The sequence below is a fragment of the Molothrus ater genome, chromosome 20, assembly GCF_012460135.2.
Source record: "Molothrus ater isolate BHLD 08-10-18 breed brown headed cowbird chromosome 20, BPBGC_Mater_1.1, whole genome shotgun sequence".
Taxonomy (NCBI): Eukaryota; Metazoa; Chordata; class Aves; order Passeriformes; family Icteridae; genus Molothrus; species Molothrus ater.
Genome location: NC_050497.2, coordinates 7,472,675 through 7,495,180, shown reverse-complemented (window position 1 = coordinate 7,495,180; position 22,506 = coordinate 7,472,675). Strand labels below are relative to the sequence as shown.

Genomic DNA, 22,506 nt, shown 5'->3' with positions numbered 1-22,506 from the left:
GCTTCCCCGGCCGGTCCCGCATGCCGGCACTGGAGCCGGGCCCCGGGGGGACACCGAGCCCCGGGGGGACACCGAGCCCCACGGGGACACCGAGCCCCACGGGGACACCGAGCCCCACGGGGACACCGAGCCCCGGGGAGCGAGCGGGGGGTCCGTGCGATGGGAGGTGGGAAAACTCCTCTTTGCTGTTCCCTTCCCCTCGGCGGCGGCCGTTCCGCCAGAGCAAACAAGCGGGAGGGGAAGAAGAAGGGGTCGGCGGAGGCGAGACCCGTTTGTTTGTAAAGAAGTTTTATTTCCACATTTAAAAAAGGGGGGAGCGGGAGCGGCCGCGGCGCCCCGAGCCCCCCCCGCGCCCCCAGCCCGGCCGGGCCGGCCCCGGGATACAGACTGACAAGAATCACTTACACAAATACGCCCTCAGGGTTCACAAATAAATAATTCATATACATTTTGCACCGTATTTACATTCCACCGCTTTTTTTTTTTTTCCTTTCTTTTTTTTTAATTTTTTTTTGTCTTTTTAAGTTTAAGTTACGGACGTCCCAAAGTGTCGCTGGGGCCATCGGCCCGGCCACCCCGCGCTCCTTCCCGGCGGCGGGGCCGCTGCCCCAGGCTCGGGGAGCCGGGGAAAGCGGGGAGGGCTCTCCCCGGAGCCGCCCGTGGCAGGTGTGGCTCGGCTCCCCTGACTGTTCCTGGGGAGGGGCCGGAGAGGCGAAGCCCCCCCGGAGCATCCGACCCCCGCCCGTGCTCCCGGCGCCGTCCAGGCCGGGGTGGGGGACACGCAGCGGCCCCGCTGCCCCTCGGGGGCACAAGGGGGTAAAAGGTGGCGAGTGCCCCGCGGGGTGAGGGGCGGCTCCGTCCTGCCAAGCCTGTCCTTGATCCTTGCATTCTTTATATAATATTTTAAAAAAGGAGGGGGTGGTCTCATTTATAATTTTATATATATATATATATAAATATATATATATTTGGGGATGAGCGGGAGTCTGTCACTTGCTCGCTGCCCCAGAGCTGTGGGGTGGCCCCCTCCAGCCTCCCCCGGCCCGGTGGGTGCCGGCGGAGCTTCCCGGGCTCACCGGAGCTCACCGGGGCTGCGCAGCCCGGGGCAGGACGCCGGGCAGCGGGGGCAGGGGCGGCGGGGGCTCGCTGCCGCCCTGCAGTCCGTGGATGAGGATGCGGGGCACCAAGGGTCTCTGTAGGGCGGGGGGCGGCGCGCTGGGTCCGCGGTACAGGTAGAGGGCGGCGCCGGGGTCCAGGTTGGAGACCAAGCTCTGCGGGTAGAAGTAGGGCGAGGGGAACATCCTCTGGAGGGCTGAGTAGTTGCCAGCCTCAGCCAGCAGCTCCAGGCCCACCGCCGTCTGCCTTTTCCACTTGGTCCTGGGGGGACAAGTCGAGAGAAGGGGTCAAGGAGGGGAGGAAGTTCCCAAAGCCGCTCCCGGGCTCTTTTTACCCCTTGCACACCCCCTTTCCCCGGGCTCTGCTCTCGCTGAGCATCCCCGCTCCCACCGCTGGCTCCCAGGGCCGGCCTCTCCTGTAGGGCAGGGATGGGATGGGACGGGATGGGATGGGATTTAACGGGATGGGATGCAGACCCCATTAATGGGGAGAGGGAGCTCATCTCCCTGGCGGTCCCGCCGCGCAGCCCGGTGTGAGCTCCAACGGAGCTTTCACGGAGCCAGAGCCCGGCTGGGACCCAATATCGGGATGTGAATCCCGGCGATAAAAAATCGCGACAGAAATTCAGTCCCTTCCTGAGGGTGTAAGTCCCGGGTTGTCACACGGCCCGAGGATGACACGGGGGATCCGTGAGCTGAGCGCGGATGCTGCGATCACCCGAGGCCGCGGCGGCCCCGCTCCGCCGCCCGGGGCTCCGGGAGCCTCTCCCCGGGCCGGGGCTGCCGGTGCCGGGCCCGGCTGCTCGGGAGGCTGCGGGAGTCCCGCGGGGGGACAGGAGTGAGGCAGGGTCCCGGGGAATTCGTTTGCGGCAAATATATCTACATATCTGTGTCTAAATACACATATGCATACATACATACATATATATATATATGTGTGTGTGTGTGTATATATATATATTTATATATATAAGTGTATTTATTTTATATGCATATATATATTCATGTGTGTGTGCCGGATCTCGTGGAGGAGCCCCGGCCCCAGGATCTCGCCGCCGGCGGGCCGGGCGGGCTGGGGAAGGGCTGGGAGCTCAGTTTCGGCTCCGGCGTGTCCTTGCAGGAGGGATTTGGGCAGATGAGGGGTGATCACAGCTTCCCCCGCCGCCCCTAAACTTCCCCAAAGCCCCGACGTGGCGGGATCTTTGCAGATGGAGAAGTGGGACTGGAAACGATGGGGAGGGAGGGTAAAACCCTGGAACGAGCGAGGGGACAGGGCGGGGGCTGCAGCCGGGGATCCCTCGTTTGGTGGCAGTGGCAATGGTCGGGGCTGGCGATGTCGGGACAAACCCACCGAAGCCACCACGTCGCCAGCCCTTTTACAGATTTGTCGCTGAAGCGCTAAACCTATTTCCACCAGTAAATTATTCATCATAATAATAATTGTGTAATTACTGTAAAGGGTGTTAATTATTGATGCCCAAAGCAGTAATTGGTATCTATTATTAATGGGCCGATGTGTTATGCTGTTGTGTTTAGCTGGAAGCCCGGTCCTGCCTCCCCGCCTTGCCGGGGCTGGGGGCAAGGATTGCCCCTCCTGCCCCACACCCGGCATCGCTTTTCTCCCCTTGGCTTTGGGGTAAAAGGCTCCGGGAGAGGCGGGCACGGGCCGGGCATCGCCCCTGTCCCGGTGCCGGGAGGGACGGGGCGGTTTTGGGGTGCAAATCCCTGCGTGGTTTGGGGGTGCGCGGCCGGGGAGGGGAGCAGGGCGGGATCCCGGCGCTGTGGGCAGGAGGGAACGGTGCATTTTTACCTTCTGTTCTGGTACCACGTTTTCACCTGCGTGTCGGTGAGGTTGAGGGAGGCGGCCAGCTCCATCCTGTCCTGCACGCTCAGGTATTTTTGCCTCTCGAAGCTGCGCTCCAGCTGGGCCAGCTGATGGTCGGTGAAGGCGGTGCGGGCTTTGCGCGGCTTTTTCAGCCGCACCGGGGGACTGTCCCGGGAACTGGAGATCTCTCGGTCCCCTTCTTCTTTCACTGAGCCGACAGGGAGGAAAAGAGGCCAGGTCAGAGCAGGAAGGGAATTACCCTCAGCGGAGGGGGTGACCCAGGGTAGGGCTCGGCTCCGAGTGGGGCTCACGGCACATTCGCTCTGCACCCCCGTAAATTTTAACCCCGGCTGCCAGAGGGCTCCCCGAGCCGGGCCCGGCTTTTCCTCGTCCCGAGGGTCTGGGATCGGAGCAGGAACCTTGGACTGTGCCGAGGGGATCCCCGGCCCGGCCCCGCCGCCCTCCTGCCCAGACCCCCCTGATCCCACTCACCCCTCATTTCTCTCGGGGCAGGACCTTCCTCTGGGCGTATTCCCCCAAACTCAAAAAGCTTTCTTGGTGCTTGGATATTTTTTATTTCCTCCTTTTTCTATCTACCTTTCTCTCTCTCTCTTTTCTTTTCTTTTTTTAAAAACCAAAACAAGCTAACCAAAACCGAAAATTGCGAGCCCACATTTTATTTTTGGGAGGGGAATGTTGCGGCGCTGGTCCTGCCTCTCCCCTCCGCGGAGAATCCTCCGTCCTCCCGGGGATGCTGCCGGGGCACGCAGCAAACCTCCCTTCTCCAGGGCGCACAACGAAATACTGGGGGAAGCACTTGGCAAACCCCTGTTTAACCCTGGTTTTTATCTTTAAAAAAGGCCGAACGAGAGGGGTTGGCGGCGGTTCGTTAGCGCGGCCGGTACACACGCGCCGGCGGAGCGATGCGGGAATTTACGCCTCAAAATGTTGGAAGGTGATGGGAAAATTATGGAGGAGCAACAAAAATAAAAGGGGAAAAATAAATTCCTGCTTGTGCTCGCCTTCTCCTATCTCCTGGAGGAGATTACGGAGCAAATAGGTTCGATTTATACAAATCGGCGGCGTTTGGGTTTGTTTTTTGTTTTTTTTTTTTTTTTTTTTTTTACAGGGGTTTATGTTAAATTTGCTGGTGGCGGGGCTGAGTAGGGACAAGGCTGGAGCCGAACGCGAGCTGATTTCTCTCTGTAGGAAGACAATAATCCGGTTAATTGAGCCACCGGGGAGTGAAACCCTTCAACCAGAAATCCTGGCTCTGGCCGAGCAGGCGGAACGAGCCGGGGCCGATCCTTGGGCGGGGAGATCCGGCCCCGGTTCCCGGGGACGCGGCAGCCCCGACCCGCCGGAACCGGCCAGGGGGGGTCGGCCCCGATCTCTCCCGGGAGCGGCCCCAAAGTTTGTGGGACTTTTTCGAGGAGTAAAGCGGGTCTGGCCTCTGGCATCCCGAGGAGGAAAATCCCCCCCACCCGGCCCCTGGGCTGATCCTCGGCTCCTAAAAAGTTCCTGCTCGCCAAAGGGCCGCAGGAACGGCGGCGACGGCTTCGCTGCTCGGTCCGGACCGAACCCTGGCTAGTCCTAGCTTAAAAAATTAAATATATATATATCTACACGTATTTAAAAAATATTTTAGGTTTTTCCGGCACTTTGGCCGCTGGGGGTTAGGCCGAGCTTCGCAGCCCCTTTTTGTGGAATAAATCTGGGGCGTTTTGCCCCAGGAAAGGCTGTTTCCAAAGCGGCACAAAAAGGATCGCTCTGGGAGCGGGGATCTTCACTCCTTCATTGATGCGGGGCTTTTACTCTCATTTAAACTGTGGTTTCCTCCCCATTTAAATTGATTTTTAGTTTTTTTCCTCCGCTTAGACAGTCTTTTCCCCCTTTCATTTAAGCGGTGGGGGTTTTTTGCGCCCCGTTTAAGCGGTGTTCCCCTCGCGATTTAAATGTTTAAATGATTTTTTTTCCCCCCATTTAAACGGCATTTGCAGCGTGGCCGTGGCCGTCCCGCCGCAGGGACGGGAGAGGAGCCGAGGGGCTCCGGGAAACGGCCCCCACCCAAAGCCGAACCCCCGGCCCGGGCTCGGCCGGCTCAGGGGAGGCAGAGAACCCCCTCTTCTTCTCTTCCCTCGCTTCTTTCGCGTCTCGGCGATTTGGGGCAGGGGGAGAAGAGGTGCAGGCATTGGGGCCGGGTGTAGGAGGCGAGAACAAACAGCCAAGGTGGGATCGCGGCACCGCCGGCCCTGCAAAGTGGTGGGGCCGATGTTTCCTCCCGGGGCACTTCCAGCCCCGGCACCGAGCCCGGGCTCCATCCTTCGTTTGGAGTAAAAATCGCCCCGTGATGTCCAGAGCCCGCCGCCGCCTTTGGAGGCTTTATTGGGTGATTATTTTTTCCTCCATGAACCAGATTTCAGCCCAGCGGCTCCGGGCGAACCCAGGCTGCATTTGTAGCCCGGACGGGGCTCAGCCTGTCCCCCTTTTTTTCCCTGCCAATCCCCACAAATTCAGCGGCCCCGCGAGGGTGCCATCACCTCCCTGTTCTCCGGCCAGCTGGATGGATTCCCTCTCCCTTCCCTCGCGAACAGCCGACGAACAATTTTCCCGGAGAAAAGTTTCTGCAGAGGAGACGAGGGTGGGATGGGAGAAGGCACCTGGGATAAACTGCTCCGAGGGCGAGGTCTGACCTCAACCCCGCCGTGCTGTTCCTGTGCCTCTCCCTGCCCCGACTGGCGCAGGGGGAGGCCGGCCAGGGGCTGGGGGGGCCCGGGAGGCCGAAGCCCCCGGCCCGGAGCGAGCAGCCCCCGCATCCCACGGCCCCACGGCCGCCGGCGCTGCGGATGCGGCCCGGGGCTCCCTGTCTGCACTGCTCGGTTTTGAACGATTTCCAAAATAATAACCCAAATAACAGCAATCGAAGCAAAGCCCGCCGAATGGCTTGTTCGTTTCTCGCCGGAGCAGGGCAAATACCTGGCAAATGCGTGATTATTTTATTACTGTTCTGTTTTGGTTTGTTTGTTTTGGTTTTTCTTTTTTTTTTTTTTTTAATTTTTTTTTTTTTTCCCGCAGGCAGAAATCCGTCTCCGCTCCTCCTTTCCCGGCGGGTGGAGCGGCACAGCCGGATCTCTGCGGCGGAAGGCGGCCCCGGAGCATTCCCCGGGCTCGTTCCATGAAGCACTGCTTGCCCCAACCCCTTCCACCGGGCCGAGCCCCACCGAACCCACAAGTTTCCCCAAGCTGGTGCCGACCCCTCGGTCATTTCGGGGGCGACCGGCACCGTGACCTGCCCTGAGCGGGGCTCGGGTCCGCAGCGGGATCCCGGAGCTCCGGGAGGCTGCGGGGCCGCACAGCCCAGCGGGCTGAGCCGCTCTTACCTTTGTACTCCGAGTCCGAGGAGGAGCTGCTGGTGTTTTTTTCCATTTTCTCCCTAAAATCCTCGCCGGGCTTGGTGGGGATCCTGCCGGCCGGCTCCTGCCCGCCGTGAGGTCCATTGGTGCTGGAGTAAGGCGCGCAGGCTGCCAGGGGCTTGCAGTCGGCCAGGATGTCTCTGATGAGGAAGGAGGAGGTGACGGTCCGGGACTGCGAGGGAGCCGAGACCTGCCCCGGCTGGAGATGCGCATCCAGGCCCGGCCGCGGCGCCGCCGCCTCCAGGCACTCGCGGCCCGGCGAGCGGGGCGAGGGGCACCCGCTGCTGCCCTCCGAGCGGGGGCTCAGCTCCAGCGGGGACCGGCCGTCCACCACCAGCGGGTCCCCCTTGGGCACGGCCGGGCTGCCGGCTCGGTGGGAGAGGATGGAGTCGATCCCAAAGCCGGTGGAGCCCTCCATGGCCCCCGCGAGGTGCCGGCGCTCACACGGGCATTGGCGGGGAGGGCGCGGCGGAAGCGGGTTGGTAATGATAATTAACGATAACAGGAGGGAAAAACAAAAAAATTTAAAAAAAAATTTAAAAAAAGGAAGAAAAAAAAAAAAAGCAAGGTAAGAAGGAAAAAAAAAAAAAAAGAGCAAAGTTCAGTCTGGGATCCGGGCAACAATTGCTGCAAGGCTCTCCGAGGCGCCGCGCGTTAGATCCAGGGCTGCTCCGTCTTCAGCATCGCGCCCAGCTGCACTCACAGACAGACAGGAGAGGGGGGGAGAGGGAGGCAGAGTCAAACTTTGGCCGCGAAGGGGGTGGGGTGAGGGGGGACGGACCCCAACCTCACCCGGGGTCCCGGCCACCCCACCCGTGCCCGGAGCCGCGGCGGCGCGGGGCTGGGGGGCAGCCCGGGGGCTCCCAGCCGGAGGTGGGGAGGCAGCGATCGATAGTGAAGGCTTCGCAGCGCCTTAACCACTTAATGATCCAGAAATCAATGGGGAAGGGCGAGGGGAGGGCGGAGGGGGTGGCCAGTCGCCGGGCCGCCGCCGTGCCCCCCTTTCCCCAACAGCACCTCGGACAGCGCCGGGGGGAACCGGAGTCACTCCGGAGCCCGCAGCACCTCGGACAGCGCCGGAGTCGCTCCGGTGCCTTCAGCACCGCGGACAGCGGCAGGAGCGCCGCGCCCTCCCCGGGGGGGAACGGGGGAAATGGGGAGAAAAAGCTGAATTTGGGGCGCTCCGGCTGGGGGACCCCGGCACCCCCCACCCAGCCCGTGTGAAAGCGCCCATTGGCCGCCAGGCGATTTGGGGGATGTCACTCCCCACCAGGCGACACCTCGGAGCTTGATTAACGGGAATTAATTGTGGCCCGGATCCCCGCGCTTTCCGGGCGGTTTCCGCCCTCTTTTGCTGTCATTATCCCGCTGATGGGGCTCTTAATGGGATGATTAGCCGCGGAGGGAGGGGGGGTGTGGGTTGGGTGGGTTATCGAGGGGTTACTGCTCTCTGCGAGCTTCCCCCCGCAATTAGCTGATCTGATCGGTCCCTCCCGAGCAGGGAAAGTTTTGCTGGGCGTTAAAATTAAAAACAAAAAAATTAGAAAAAAAAAAAAAAAAAGGAAGAAAAAAAAAGCGGGAAAGGAAAAGCACCGAAACCTCCCCAAACCCCCAGCACTGAGACGGCTGCTCTGAGCCCGAGATGAGCCTCGGAGCTGCGAATTTCGTTGCGTGCCCCGGCAATCGGTTGTGGCCGAGCAGAGAGGTCCAGGCGGCCGCCGGCAGCAGCGTCCCCCGCCCAGCGCCGCCGGAGCGAGGAGCGGGCATCGCTGTGCCCGCGCCCAGGGCGGTACCGACTGCTGCAACTGGGCACGGACCGCACTCAGAGCGGATTTTTTTTCTGCCGTCAATCGCATTTTAAATAAAACACCGATGGCCTCAGGCAGGGCTGCCCCGTCCTGCCCGGCTCTGCCGGAGACACCAACTTTCCTCCCTCCCGCCCCGTCGGGGTTTGCTGTTGTTGGTCTCCCAGGCTGGAGAGGGACAGGCTCACGCACGATTCCCACCTTCCTCGCGGTCAGACTGGCTGCTGTCTCCTCCAGGGTTTATTTAGGGGTTTTTCCCGTGGATGGAGCCTTCGCCGCGGAGATGGGAAAATGTCCACACCCGGGCGCGTGGAGCTGCGTCACTTTAAAGCGATGTCGCTGGTTATTTCTCAAACACTCGATTTCTTCTGTTCCCCACCTTCCCGGCCAGTCAGCTGCATCTTGTCCCTCTTCCAAAGCCGCCCTTGGCCGGCAGCTTGGAGGCGACCAAGGAGGGGAGAGCCCCCTGGGGCAGCCCGGCTGCCAGCTGTCGGGCAGCGGCGCACGCAGGGCCCCCGCACCTCCTGCCCTCGGCCCCGCAGCTCGGGGCCGCCTGCGATCGGGGCACAGGAACAAAAGAACTTTAGAGGAGGACAAGCCCAGGAACAAAATCGGCATCAGCAGCCCCGGTGCCAGCCTGCCCTCAGCTCGTGCTGAGGGCTGCTCAGCCTCCCTGCCCCTGCTGAGGGGCTCCTGCTGCTGCTGTGCCCTGTGTCCCTCCCAGCACAGAGAGCCAGGTCAGTTTTGCAGTGTCCATCATCCACGAGGCTGGCCCAGGCGTCCCTTCGGACTGGAACAGAGCAATGGGTGTGCAGGAAGAGGTCCTGGTGAGAAATGGTGCTGATACCCTGATGGGGTTTGTCAGCTCCTCACAGTGTTTGTGTTGGTCCCTGGGCTCTGGCAGCCTCCCTGTTCAACCAGGAGATCACATTTGGGGTGGAAATTTGCACTGGGATAGAACCAGCACCGAGGTTTTGTTTGGAACCAGGAATGGGACTGGAAAAGGCAGAAGGGCTGGGAGTGGGATTAGGATCGGGATTTGGATCAGCCATGCAGGGACAGGTTTGGGCAGGTGAGGCTTGCTCTTGAATAAAGCACCTGCTTTCAAATAACCACAAGGAAGTCCCCAGGTGAGACCAAATTCCTGATGATGTGCAAGATTTTGGGAGGTATTTGATTGAACCTCTTAGAGCAGGTTCTGTATAGTGCCATGCCCAGCCAAGGCCCTGGGGACAGATATGTCACTCCTAGGCCACACTCAGGGCTCCCAGCAGCTACAGATGCACTGCTACTCATGTTCTAATGACACTAAAATTATTTTTGCTATTATTACTATTCATGCTATTGTTGTATTAAGTTGTTTCAGAGCTAGATTCCCGAGGCAGAAATGTGCCCCATTCTGCCCATATGTGGTGTCCCTCCCACATCACCAGACCCTGGACAGGTGGGGTTCCAAGGATTTTTCTGTGGCTCCCAGCACAGACCATGGAGCAGTGCACACTCTTTCCCTGTGTGTGCCTGCCCTTAAACCCCGATTTCCAGACTGTTCCTGTTCACAATCAATCAGCCAAGAGCAGACCCCTGATGCCAAACTGCACTCACAGCCAGCTCCTCACAAGCTTCAGTCACAATCCAGGGGTGGATTTAGGACTGTGGCAGCTTTGGGAGCTGCTGTTCATCCCACCCTGCTGGGTGATTCTGGGCTCTCCTGGTTCCTGTCACCGGTGCAGGTTTGGCCCTGGGGCCAAGGGGCAGGGCTGGCCCAGGCTGACCCAGGTGTTCCCTTCCCTGCTGAGCTCTGATGGTGACTGAGCAAGGGTTAATGCAGAAATATCTGCACAGCCCGGTGTCCTGGAAGGCTCTGGCTGAGGGAGGAACCCCTTCTGAAGGTTGGCTGGGTGCTGGGTGAGGCCGTGCCCAGCTGGCACCGCGGGGATGCTCGGGCTCCGCCGGGATGCTCCGGTGACCAAAGGAGAGCATGGGCAGGAGGGAGAGCAGGGCTCGGGTGGGGGCAAGGGGGGCACAGGCAGCGGGAGGAGCCGCTGCGGCGGCGGTAGGAGCTCGTTACCGGTGGGTGTCACTGCAGGACAAGGAGCGGGGCCGGCACTCGCTGGCTCACGGCTCGGACGGGGCAGGGGAGCCAGGGCAGGGGTGCCCCGCGCTGCCCATCCCAGCTGTGATACCGGGGACATTCGGGGCACGACCTAGGCCAGCATTTCATTGTCAGATCTGTCGGTTCTGAGCTGCACCGAGAGTTGTTTGCTGAACGCACTTTGTTGATTTGTGGGATGATTTTCGGGTTTTCTGGTCTCTTTGCTGGTTTCCTGTCCCGACCAGCAGCTCTGCAGGGGTTTGCTTTGGTTCACACCGTTCTGTGCCAGCCCTTCCCAGCCTGGCAGGACTCTCTGGAGGTGCTTCCTTCCCTGAGCACACCCCAGGGAGCTGCTGCAGGAGGACAGGGATGCTGGGGCTGGGCTGAGAGCTGGATGTGGCTCCCAGCAGGCAGAAGGACAAACCTCGTGCCTGGGTTTCTCATAAACAGTGTCATTTTTAGCAAGACAAGTCATTTAAGGCCCAGCTTCCTCCCTCCCTGGGGAGGTGGGAAAGGCCTTTGATTATAATCCACCTCTGCCAGCTTGGCAAGCCCTGCTGTTATCCCCCTCATTATTTTAGATGGGTTTTATTTAGAGGCCTGTACTAAAAAGAGACAACCATGTACCAGGGGTTTCCCGGTGTGGAGCAGGTGATTTTGTTCCTCCCTCAGCTCAGGTGTGGGCAGGGTGGAGTTTGTTACAGCTCCTTCCTTATAAAAGGGCAGGTTGAGGTACAAACTGGAAATGCTGGAGCAGCTCCTGGGGAGCCTTCCTTGTCCTGAGAGGTAAAAAAAACCAAACAAACTGCCCTTGCAATTTACTTTGTTGTTTCATCTTGAGCAATGCAGTGTAATGTTATCAAGAACTCTTCTCTTTGAGGTTTGGGGTTAAGGGTTTGGCTGGAACTCTGAGGAGCAATGAGCCCTGAGCTCAGCATGGGTTTTTCATGTCCTTTGGCTGCTGGTGGCTTTATGTAGGACTAGGATATCCCAGTGCCAAGGTGTGGGGGGCAAAACCACGCTGGCACATCCACCTGAGCTCAGGATGCAGCTGGGGCTGCCCAGCACAGCAGATGTCACCTCCCAGAGCTCTGGGGTGAACACACCTGAGCTCTCCAAGTGCCAGTGGGAGAGAGAATATAAAAATTGGGGGATAATTTGGCTTTAAAAGCTGGTAAACTCTGGTCTGTAATGGTAGATGTGAGAAGCAGACTGTGTATGAGACATCAGTTATTCCTTTAGTAGTAATGGACATCCACAGTTTAAATAATGGCACTTTTAACCAAGTGTTACATGAAGTGAAATGCTCTGTTGGCTCTGCTGGGAGAAGATGGATTCCAAATGCGTTGGCTCCTGGCTCAGCCTGTGGGTTTGGGTGCTGGGATGCTGAGTTGGTGTTGGTAGAGTTGGAGTTTGTTCAGTGAGTGCTTGGAGAGGCTCGGCCCTGGGGGACTCCAGGCAGCAGCAGCTGCTGCAGGGTGAGTGTGGAGATGCCTGGAGCCACCTTAAAGCAGAGGCACTGCCTGTGGTGAGGCCCAGTTTGGCAGAGCACTCAAAGCAGGTGTTTGAATTCCTTCACACAGGCAATGGCTTTGCTGAATCAGGCACTGATGGGGAGCTTTTTTTGGCAAAGAAATGAGGCCTGATGAGATATTACAGATTTGATATCAGCTAGGATATGGCTGCATCCAATCTATTTGTCCAGAACCAGCAGGGAAGGAGCCTGTCCTGCCTCCCTGTGGGGCTGTGCTGGTCTGAGCACTGAGTATCCTCAGTACCACCAGGATTGTGCTGTGCACCTGGCACAAAGCAATGAACAGGCTGAGACTGAATTGTTCCTTTTATATTTATGATTTATTTGGCTATATCTGTGTTAGCATAACTCTGTAAAACCTGAGAGAAAGTCTATTGCTTGTGGAATCCCGGGGTCCAAGGGCTGTGCCCAGCACCATCCTTGCAGTGGGGGCTCTCTGGGGAAGGGGCAGCTCACAGGAGCTCCTCAGTGGGAGGCACTGAGAGCCTTTTGACGGGATTTAGGGTCTGGAAAAGTCCTGAGATGAGGCTTAGCCTATGAGGGAAGGAGCAGAGAGAGGATTGGTTACAGCCAATGCACAGAAAATGGGTTGAAGCACAGACAGGGAGGAGACTGCAGATTGCACAAGGGCTTCTGCTGACTGGGAGATGTCTCCAGCTGGAGTTAAACACTTAACCTGCTTAAAATGAGGAGTAGCTTTCTGATTGACTTCAGGAGGTTCTTATCCTGCTCTAGCATCAAGCCCCTGTAGTTTTATTATGCTGTGTGTTTGTTGTCTGACATTTTCAAAGGCTGCATTGCCCTAAGGTGGGCCCTGATGTAAATATGAGTTGTTTTCTACAACACTGGACTTGGGTGCTTCACTGAGAGGCCAGGGTGGGCTCAGAGCTGCCAGAGAAGCCCTTGGTGAGGTCAGGGGACCTAAAAACACAGAAGCAGCAGCTGCCCAGGAATCACCTTTGAGTGAGGGTGAAAAAATGCCCATGCCAATAAACAAAAGGGAAGTAATCTGGGGGTAGAGAGGTGCCAGGGCCCTTTGGGGTGAGCAGTGGGGCTCACACACAGCTCTGTGCAGCAAACCAGCACGGGAGATGCAGTGACTGCAGTGTTTTCCATGGGGGGCCACGGGCTCTGCCTGCCCCAGCACAATTCCCTGTGCCACACATCTGCCTGTGTGCCTGTGCTGAGCTGCCTCCCTCTTCCCCCATCCACCCTGCTCAGGCTGGCTGGATGTCAGGGTTTGCATATGTAAAAATACAGAGCAGTCTTTGCCCTGAAAAGCTTGCTAGTGATCTCATTAATCAAGACAAACAAAGCATATTTAGCTATTCCCCCTCTCTGGAGGAAGGCGTTCAGGTACTTAAATATGCATTTGAGTGCCTAACTTCAGACAGCTGTTTCTGGATGTTCTTGCTTCCTCACAAATAGCAGCAGTGACATAACCCCTCTCAGGGAGGGAGAGTGGGGAAGGCAGAAGCAGGGGCTGCTGCAGGAGGTGGGTAACCCCAGAGAGCTGGCAGGGACAATCCCTGCTTGTTCCAACTCCAGCCTGCCATTGAAGGTGCAGCAGTTTTTCCTTTGCAGCTGGGATTTTTTAGAAAAAATCCAGTGCTTGCAGGTAAGGACAGCTGAGCTGCTTCTCTTGAATGTTCCTCTGCCTTCCTGTCAGTGCTGGGAACTGGCACAGGGACATTTCTGCCTGGGATGGGGTGATGCCATAGGAGAGGAAACAGCAGCTAATTCACTCCAATCTCCTACAAAGCTCCTGGGTGAGAAATGTCCCACTGAGCCACAACTGGCAGTAATTAAAGTGAGCAGAGCCTTGGGGAAGTTGTGAGGGATGCCAGCTCCTGCCCTCAGCATGAGTGAGTGGGGAGCACCAGGTGTAGGACAGGGGCAAGCGATGCTTTAAAAAATGAGAAACCCTCCCAGTCATTAGAGCCCAGATAAGGGTGTCCTTGGGTCAAAGGTCTTTTTATGACAGAGACTGGTGTTGAGCAGTCAATGCCAGTGATGAATCCTCGTCTCTGATTCTTCTAATTCATATTTTTAAATGATGAACCCAAAGGTACCTCCTCTAGAGACAGCTGATGATCTTTGCCATTACTCTGCTGCAGTTATGGGTTGGTAATGCCAGGATTTTTTTGGAGCAGTGGCAGGAATATGGCTTGAAGGAGAAAGCTGAAAGGTTTTCCTTGCAGGATGATGGAGCTGCCATGGGCTCCAGCTGCTGCTCAGGAGCAATGTTTGCTGCTGTTCATTTCATTTATTATTGACAAATGAAAACCTGCAGGACCCTTGCAGCTGGGATGTTGTAATGTCAGTGTTTGCTTCACAGAATTAGAGGGGCAAGAAAAATAATTACCACTCCTAAAACTTCAATATGTATTTGGGGGTAGTATCTTTAGAGCTTCACAGCTGTAACAATGTGTTAAATTGAGGGGTACATTAAGGCAGGTGTGTTAATTGAGGGCTGATAAATTGCATGTGAGATGCAGAAAGGCCAAGCTGGTGCAGGGAAGAATGTTTTCCCTACAGAGCTCCCCTGATGGCAGCAAACCCCAGAGACTGAGCAGGGTTTTGTTGGTGCTGTAGCTGCTGGGCTCCGTGAGCACCCTTGGGTGCAAAATAAGCTCAGCTTCAGGGGGGAGTTTTAGTTCCTAGAGCTGCACTTAATGGTTTGTGGTGACTTGAGAAAGAACCCGTGGAAGGGCCTGAAGCAGGTAATGAACAGCACCAGGCTCTCCCCGTGGCCTGGAAGGATCCATGGAGACCTGGCTGTCCCTGTTCCTCTCCCAGCACCTGCCTGGCTCTGCCCACCTGCTCCCAGCAGCTCCCCAGCCTTGCACCATTTTTCACTTTAACAACAAAGCTGCACCCGGGACTCAGCCTGGTTCCTCCATCATCCATTTGACCGAATCCTTTTAGCGGGTGACAAAACACTTTCCTGTGTTCACTTTACAGGAAACCAATCTCTATTATTTCCTTTTTTTTTTTTTTTTCCTTTCCCAAACCCTCCTTCATTTACAGGAATCTAACAAATCCTGGGGCTTATTTTTTTTTTTTCCCTCCAAAACAACACAAAACAGTGGATTTTTTTTTCAGGAAAGGCAGGGAGGAGGCAGTAAAACAAACAATACAGAGAAGGGTAGGGTGCACACGCTGACGCTCAGAGCGCCGAGCATCCCTGTACAGACAAAATAGAAAATAAAATAAATAAAAAATAAAAAACCCACCCCTGCGCGCGCGAGCATCGAGATGCAAATGATTTTTCCGCCAAGCCACCGCTTGTAAAGCTTGACAGAAAATAATGAGAAACACTAAATCTTTTATAAGGTCAACACTCAAGCAGCTGTCAAACAAGAAAAGAATTTAGCGAAAGATCCGCAAAAACTTCCATCGCCTCATTAAATCCAACAGGGCCGGGGCCCGGCGTGGTGAGGAGGCACCGGGGCGCCTCCGTTTTGTGTCAGTAATTTGCGGAGGAGGAAGAGCCAAGACGAAACAGCCAACGCCGAAGGGGCCTTGGGGGAGGCTGGGGAATCGTTAGTGCGCCAGCAGCGGCCCCGGCTCCTAATTGGAAGCATTGGGCATTATCAACGGAGGATTTGCCTCGGCTCCCTGACAGCTCTCTAGGCCTGGAATGATAGCCCACTTGTCAGTGTAAAAGACCATTAAAAACAAACCATTTTGATTTAATTGGAGGCGGTGTGCTGGGGGCCCAGGTGAGGCGCTTCATCAGCCGATGTTGGCTGCTGATGCCTTTTTCCCCCTGTATTGATGGCTTTTTTCTTTTTCTCCCCTCCCTTTCAAAAACTGTCTAGGAAAGAGAAAGAGGTGCTGAAAGATCCTTCACAGCCGCATCCAGAGCGGCTTTCAATAGGGTTGTCAACAAATGCCATGACAAGTTAGAGAGAGGCAGGTACTTTTAAAACAGACGTTATTCTGTCCAAGATGAGCTGTGCTCAGAGGTGAGTGTTGGATTATTAGGGTTACAAATAATGTGGCTTTTCCTGCCAGGAGCATGCTTAACTGGCTTAACGAATGGGGTTGATTTTTCTCTCCCCACGTTCCAAGAACAGAGGGAAATGTGGGACAAGGGAGCCTGGGCTAAATGATCTTTATTTGCTTCAAGCCCAGGAAGGCTTCAAATAGTGCTTGGTGATTTTGGGCTGCTGTATTTAATGTCCTGTAGAGATTTGGGGGTTTTTTTTGCCCTTCCTGAAAATAATGGCCACAGATATTTGCTGGGGTTCGCTGGTCATTTGGTCTGGACAACAGCATGAAGAAAGAAGAATTAATGCACTGGAGCTGTAACCTGGAGTGTGCCCCCCACCTCCCTGGCAGATGTTTCAGGGTCAGACCAGAGCTGGCAGCTTTCACACTGACCTCATGTGCTTGACGTCTGAATCCTGACCCTTTTCATGCCAGGCAAGAGTTTTACTTAAAGTTATCTTGATAAATAGCATCTCTGCAGAAGTCAGAACAGGGCCATGAATGAAATCCCAAACCCATTTAAAAAGCATTTCCATGGAGTTGTGTACTGGCAGCAATGGCAGGTGCTCACCCATAACCCAATACAGTGTCTGCGGTTTCACCCTGCCACAAGCTGTGAGCACTCAAAATATCTTCCTTCATGGGTGAGAATCTCCAGAAGAGCAATGGGAATGGGCTGCCAACTGTCCCTTGTGCTGCCTTTGGCTACTGGGGACTGGTTGTAGGTGGAGCCTGCCCTGGAGATGATCTAGGCTCTACAGCTGCACAGGAGGGTGCTGTTTTCCTGTGTTAATCAGGAGATGTCCAGAGCAATGGAAATGGCACAGGAGTGATGGTCACACTCTCCCTGAGGGAAGTGCTGAATGGCAGGTAATGGTTTTTACAAAGAGAGGGTCAATTGAGATAAGATATAAGAAGTTTTTTACAATGAGGGTGTTGAAATACTTGGACATGTTGCCCAGAGAGGTGGTGGATGCTCCATCTGTGGAAATATTCAAGGTCAGGTTGGATGGGGCTCTGAGAAACACAATCTGGTTAAGAATGACCTTGTTCACTGCAGGGGAACTGGACTAGATGGCCCTTAAATATTCCTTCCAAGCCAAAATATTCTGTGGGAGAGGGCAGCAATGTGTGGGATGAGAGGTTAAGTGTCCAGGGCACAAGGGATAGTGGGAAAACCCGGATCATGAAAATGCTTTGCTCTGATTTGAGCAATTGTATTGCCGGAATCTTTGACTGTGGAGGGAAAATAAGAAAACCTCCAGAATCTGCAAGGAAATGTAGTGGTGCTGACAGGGGCCCAGAGCCTGCAGTTAGCCATGGAGTGGCTGTGGGCCCAGAGGAGACGTGCAGGAATCATGCCCAGGGCAGCTGGGTCTGTGCTGCCTGTTTGGAGCCCTGCAGGGTGTTGTGCTCTCTGTTTGCATTGTGCCACAGGCCACAGACCAGTCATGCTGCTTTGGATTGTCACTGCAGGGCTGGGAGCCACCAGCTCATGTCACTTGGGCCATTGAACAGCCATCAGCTGACACTGATTTTAATTCTTTTTGGTCAGCCCTGAGTCCCAGAAGAAGGGAGGATTGATCTGGCAGTGTGGTGACAGGAAGCTCTTGAACTCATTGCTTTATTATTTAAGCACTATTTAGGCCCCAGGAGAGGAGTTTTATAGCACTCCAAGTCCCAGAAGTTTTTCTGCCCTCAGACCCAGGAGGACCAATGCTGTACCTGAACAGCCAGCCCTGTGTGCTGTGTGTATCAAGCCCAGGTTATTTAAGCAGAATCTTGGGCTTTTCTGACAAGACAACAGCTGCAAGATTACATGAGCTGTGCTTGTCAGTTCAGCTCTATAGACAAAAATAGAGGTAAGGCATTAAAAAAAAATGCAGAACATTTTTGTGTGTACGTGTTAAACCTCAGCTGTTAATTCTGACGAAGGATCAGGCTGCGAGCAGGTATCGGATCCCTGGTGAGAATCAAATTCCGGGAGCCCAGAATTTTTTGCTGCAAACTTTATACAGTGGGGATTCCTCTAATTACTTTCAGTGGAAATTTACCTGACAGAGCTTTCCCAGGTAATGCAAGGCGTACGCAGGAGAGCCGCTCAGCCGTTGACAGAGCCTTTGATTTTGTGCCAGGTTGCAAATTAAGTCTTTTGCCAAGGTACCCGAACACTTGCTCGTCAATTGCTTATCGCTTATTCATATCGCGCACCCGCGCCGCGCGTTTCATCTGCTCGGGGAGGCAGCGAGCGGTGACAAAAGTCTTGTCCAAAGTTGCTGCATTTCCTTTCCTTCCCCTTGCTTGGTCAAGTAAACAAGCCACCTGAGTGTCTCTGTGAGCTGGGATTCTCTAATGAGCAAAGGAAGAACCCTGGTGTGTGTCAGTGACAGGAGGTGCACGGAGCTGTTTTGACACGTTGGTGAATTCTGTCCTGTGTTGCTGCTTTGTTGCTGCCTGAATCCTTCTTGGCTTGATAGAGCCTTGGAAATATATTGGGGGTGGCTAATATTGACTTAGGGGTTTGGATAGTGACCATCAAATGTTCAGGTGGACGTGGCTGGAGCCTCAGCCTGGCCTGACACAGGGGGAGATGCTGCATTTGGGCAGCAATGTCCTTTGCGGAGTTTGGCTGACACAATTCTGCCTGAGCCAGCAGGTGAGGAGTGACACAGGGACAGGACAAACATGGGGGACAGGAGGCTGAGAGAATTGGGATTGTGCAGTCTGGAACAGAGAAGGTTTTGGGGTGACCTGAAGGGAACTTACAGGAAAGATGGGGCAAGACTATTAAAAGAACCCGGAGTGACAGGACAAGGGAGAATGGGTTCAAATTGAAAGAGAGTAGGTTTAGATTGGATACTAGAAAACATTTTTTTTCCCTGTGAGGGTGGTAAGGCATTGAAACAGGATGCCCAGAGAAGCTGTGGCTGCCCCATCTGTAGAAGTGTTCCAGGCCAGGCTGGATGGAGCAACCTGGTCCAGTGGAAGATGTCCCTGCTCATGGCAGCGGGTTGGAACAAGATGATTTTCAAGGCCCATTTCCAACCCAAACCATGCATGATTTATGTCCATGGTGGGTGCCTGAGAGTACAGTCCCCAGGGAATGCAGTCCCACATCTACAAATAAATTAAATTTTGGGGCACAGTCCCAGCCATGCTGGCAAAAATTGAGCCTGGAATTGTCACTGCAGGCAAAGCAAGGCAGAGCTGTTTGCTTTGGGGGATGGCTGAGGAAGAGGAGGGCAGTAGAAGCATCTTGCTGAGGTGAGTAAGGAGTTAACATCTGCTTGGTTTAGTTAGGACTGGCTCCCTGTGACCTGCTTGCCTTGGTGAGCTGGGGGGCCCAGGAGACCACAGGCCAGATCAAACAGGAGCACCCGGTGTGGGAGAGCCTGTAAATCACCCAGTTAGCTTAACAGTGTGGGCAGTGGGGCTGAAACCTAAATCCAAATGAAAATATAGTCAATTTGTCCATATTTTACTGACTGAATGACTATGTAATGTCATGCAGCTCTGGCAATGCAGAGAGCCAGTGGATGCAATTAGTGGGGAGGGAAAAGCTCCTTTGTTTTCTTCTCTTCCACTTCTTGGGCAAGCTTTCATGGTGCCAGGGACTGAATGGAAAGCCCAGTTTAAGAGCCAGCAGAGATACCCATGCCCAGTTTCTGCAGCTCTCTGTAGGGGGTCACAGTGAGAATAAAAAAAATTATTCTTGATGATTTTTATGGGCCTAAAGGAACAAAATCTCACCTTCCTGCTGCCCCTGTTTTGGATTATAACAATTTCAGTGGCTGGGTGTTGCTCCTCTCAGACCCAGAGCAGGCCAGACTGAAAGGTGTTATTCCAGATGATGAAGTGACTGAGTGACCAGAAGGATGAGTGGCTTGAGAATATCACACTCCTGCACCTCACACCTGCCTTAGATCACATGGAAATAAAGTTTAAATTGAGGCTGTGATCAGGCAATGGAGTCTCTGAATATTCTTGCCCAGGGTCTGGAGTATTTCTCAAGTCATGAGCATCTTCTGTACTGGTCAGAGCAGGACAAAACCACCAGAGGCTGGTAGAAATATGGAGATTGAGTCTGCTAACAAGCTTTCTGTGAGGTGATATTTTTGTGGTTGCTTTTCACATTCTTCTTGCATAGTAGGATGAGGTTTCTACATGGATTAGAGGCAGTGTTTTGGTCATTTGTCACCTCAGTAAAGGAGGGACTGACATTGACTCCTGGAGTCCCTGGGTTAGGTCAGTCTGGCTTTCAAAACCATTCCATCATCTCTGTAGAACCCTCCTTTGGAAGAGTACTTAAAGAACAGTTTGGAGACCACCAAATATCTCTGGGAACCCTTAACTTCCTCCAGGTTGTTACAGCTTTTAACTGGGTAAACATTTATGGATGTCAAGTGGAGTTATTTTCCCATGGTGGAAACCATGCACTGAAGGTGAAGTGAGCAACAAATTCCTTGATCCAAGTTCTAATGTGGGCTGTGCCTGTTAAATCTGTGATTGGGGAAAGGCAAACCTTCCAGGGCAGTTCAAAGAGAAAGGAGGAGTGGAAAATCTGCAGAGGCTGTGCAAAATGAGCTGGATGCTGCTTCTGAGAAGGAAGGGAAGGGGAGAAGAAAAAGGAGAACGAGAAGAAGGAAAGATTTGAAGGTTTGAGACCCATGGCTGGGGCAGGAACCCAACCACAGCCACGGATGAAACAAAAGGGAAAGCACAAAGCAAAACCCAGGCTGAAAAATGAACAGTGATGGAAAGGTCTGGGGTGAGAGGAGCTCTAAAGAGGAGGCTTGCCCCAGGATCTCGTGTGACTCTCACAATCTGTTTAACAGCGATCGGTCATGTTCCCGCGCAGCAGCAGCTCCGAGCTGACAGGCAGTGGGGATAAATGATTACTGACATATGCTAATGGGGCACTCTTAGACAGGACAGGAGAGGAATACATCAAGGTGGTGCAAAGCACATTTCTTGGGTAAAACTCTCCAACTTGTACAAGTAAATTGCCTTCAGGAAATCACAGGGCTTCTTTGCTGCTTAAAGTGTGGTTAGAAATCAACAGCGTGGCAAAAAAATTAACCCCACCAGAAGAAGGGCCAGGACAGGGAGCAGAGAGCTTTTTGCAGTGGTATCTATCACTGCCAAATATGATTTTGGCCATGTAAACTCCCTGCAAGGCTTCAGCTTTCACTTTCTGGTGTCTCCTTTCCATTCCACTGGTCCAGCTCCTTCCCCTTCTCTCCTAAAACCTCCCCTAGCTCTTCACTGGAAGTTTCCATATAATTTACACCACAAACAAAGCTAATGGAATTCTAACAAGTACCCCAGAGCACAGCAGGTTGCACAGATGAATTCAGGGAGATGTTTAGATCCCATCACTAGAACAAAAAATCTTCACCTTGGCTCTTATTTGGATCAATTAAAGGAAGTGTCAAGGACATCTCTAACCTGGCCAGACCCTTTGCTTTGTCTCAGGGTGAATATTGTCAATCAGGTAGTTTAGAGAGGTACCAAGAGTGTAAGCTTTCTGGAAAGCTCTAATCCTGGGGAGGAAAAACTTGAAACATCTGGTGTGGTTTGAATTAGTTATGGTGAGAGCTGATGAAATGGGCAGGGCCCCAAAATGCCGGTGTGACTGTCTGGCTTGTGTAGGGCTCTTGTAGAGCAATGGCCACCCTGTACTAACAACAAGATATAAAAAGGCGTTTCTCATCTCAGGAAGCTTTTGAAAGTGCACAAAAGTTACAAAATATGTTATTATCTGGACAACTGCTGCCTCTCTTCCAGGGCTTATGGCTGGCAAAAAATATCCCACCCTGATGCTCAAACATTGAGGGGTTGAACATATTTGGAACCATTTTAAGGTCTGGCTCATGGGGAGCTCTGAGTTGAGAACCTCATTCATTGAGGCATGTGGGCAAGGCTAGAGAGTGTCCCTGATTTCAATCAGGTGCTTGTAGAGGCCCAGAAAAGTTGTCTTTGGTCAGGGGATGGGATCTGGGGGGCCTGTACCTTCTCAAAGCGCTGGAGGTGCCAGAAGGATTCCTCCTTCACGGGCAGCGGGTGCGTGCGCAGGAATGTGGTGCGGTTCTCGCGCACCTCGCCCATCTGCAAGCAAACACAGACACGGGGCTCAGACTGCTGCTCTGCACTTGTCTGCAAGCAAACACAGACACGGGGCTCAGACTGCTGCTCTGCACTTGTCTGCAAGCAAACACAGACACGGGGCTCAGACTGCTGCTCTGCACTTGTCTGCAAGCAAACACAGACACGGGGCTCAGACTGCTGCTCTGCATGTGTCTGCAAGCAAACACAGACACGGGGCTCAGACTGCTGCTCTGCATGTGTCTGCAAGCAAACACAGACACGGGGCTCAGACTGCTGCTCTGCATGTGTCTGCAAGCAAACACAGACACGGGGCTCAGACTGCTGCTCTGCACTTGTCTGCAAGCAAACACAGACACAGGGGCTCAGACTGCTGCTCTGCACTTGTCTGCAAGCAAACACAGACACAGGGCTCAGACTGCTGCTCTGCACTTGTCTGCAAGCAAAGAGAAACTCCAGGGGCTCAAACTGCTGCATTTCACATGTCTGCAACCAAGGGTAAGCAAGAGTGGGCTCAAACTCCTCACTTCTCTTGTCTGCAACTGAAGAGAAACACCAGCACCTCAAACTGCTGCACTTCACATGTCTGCAACCAAAAGTGACCAAGATGGGCTCAAACTG

At 54.3% G+C, this 22,506-nt stretch overlaps 2 protein-coding genes across 2 annotated transcripts in view; both read right to left on the bottom strand.

Moving 5' to 3' along the window:
• Positions 1–288: 288 nt before the first annotated feature.
• BARHL1 (BarH like homeobox 1) lies at positions 289–6,891 on the bottom strand. The gene is made up of 3 exons (XM_036394052.1): positions 6,321–6,891; positions 2,926–3,148; positions 289–1,377 (listed from the first exon to the last, which is right to left on the bottom strand). Exons 1-3 carry the CDS (start codon positions 6,769–6,771, stop codon positions 1,083–1,085), a joined length of 969 nt encoding a protein of 322 aa, XP_036249945.1. The 5' UTR covers positions 6,772–6,891; the 3' UTR covers positions 289–1,082.
• A 5,195-nt stretch (positions 6,892–12,086) lies between these two features.
• Positions 12,087–22,506, bottom strand: part of CFAP77 (cilia and flagella associated protein 77) — a 59,175-nt gene continuing 48,755 nt past the window's right edge. Inside the window, exons 5-6 of the mRNA XM_036394005.1 lie at positions 21,793–21,888; positions 12,087–12,318 (exon numbers count right to left, since the gene is read on the bottom strand). Of these exons, the coding sequence (XP_036249898.1) occupies positions 12,250–12,318; positions 21,793–21,888 (165 nt within the window). The 3' untranslated portion in view covers positions 12,087–12,249. The remainder of the gene's footprint in view (positions 12,319–21,792; positions 21,889–22,506) is intronic.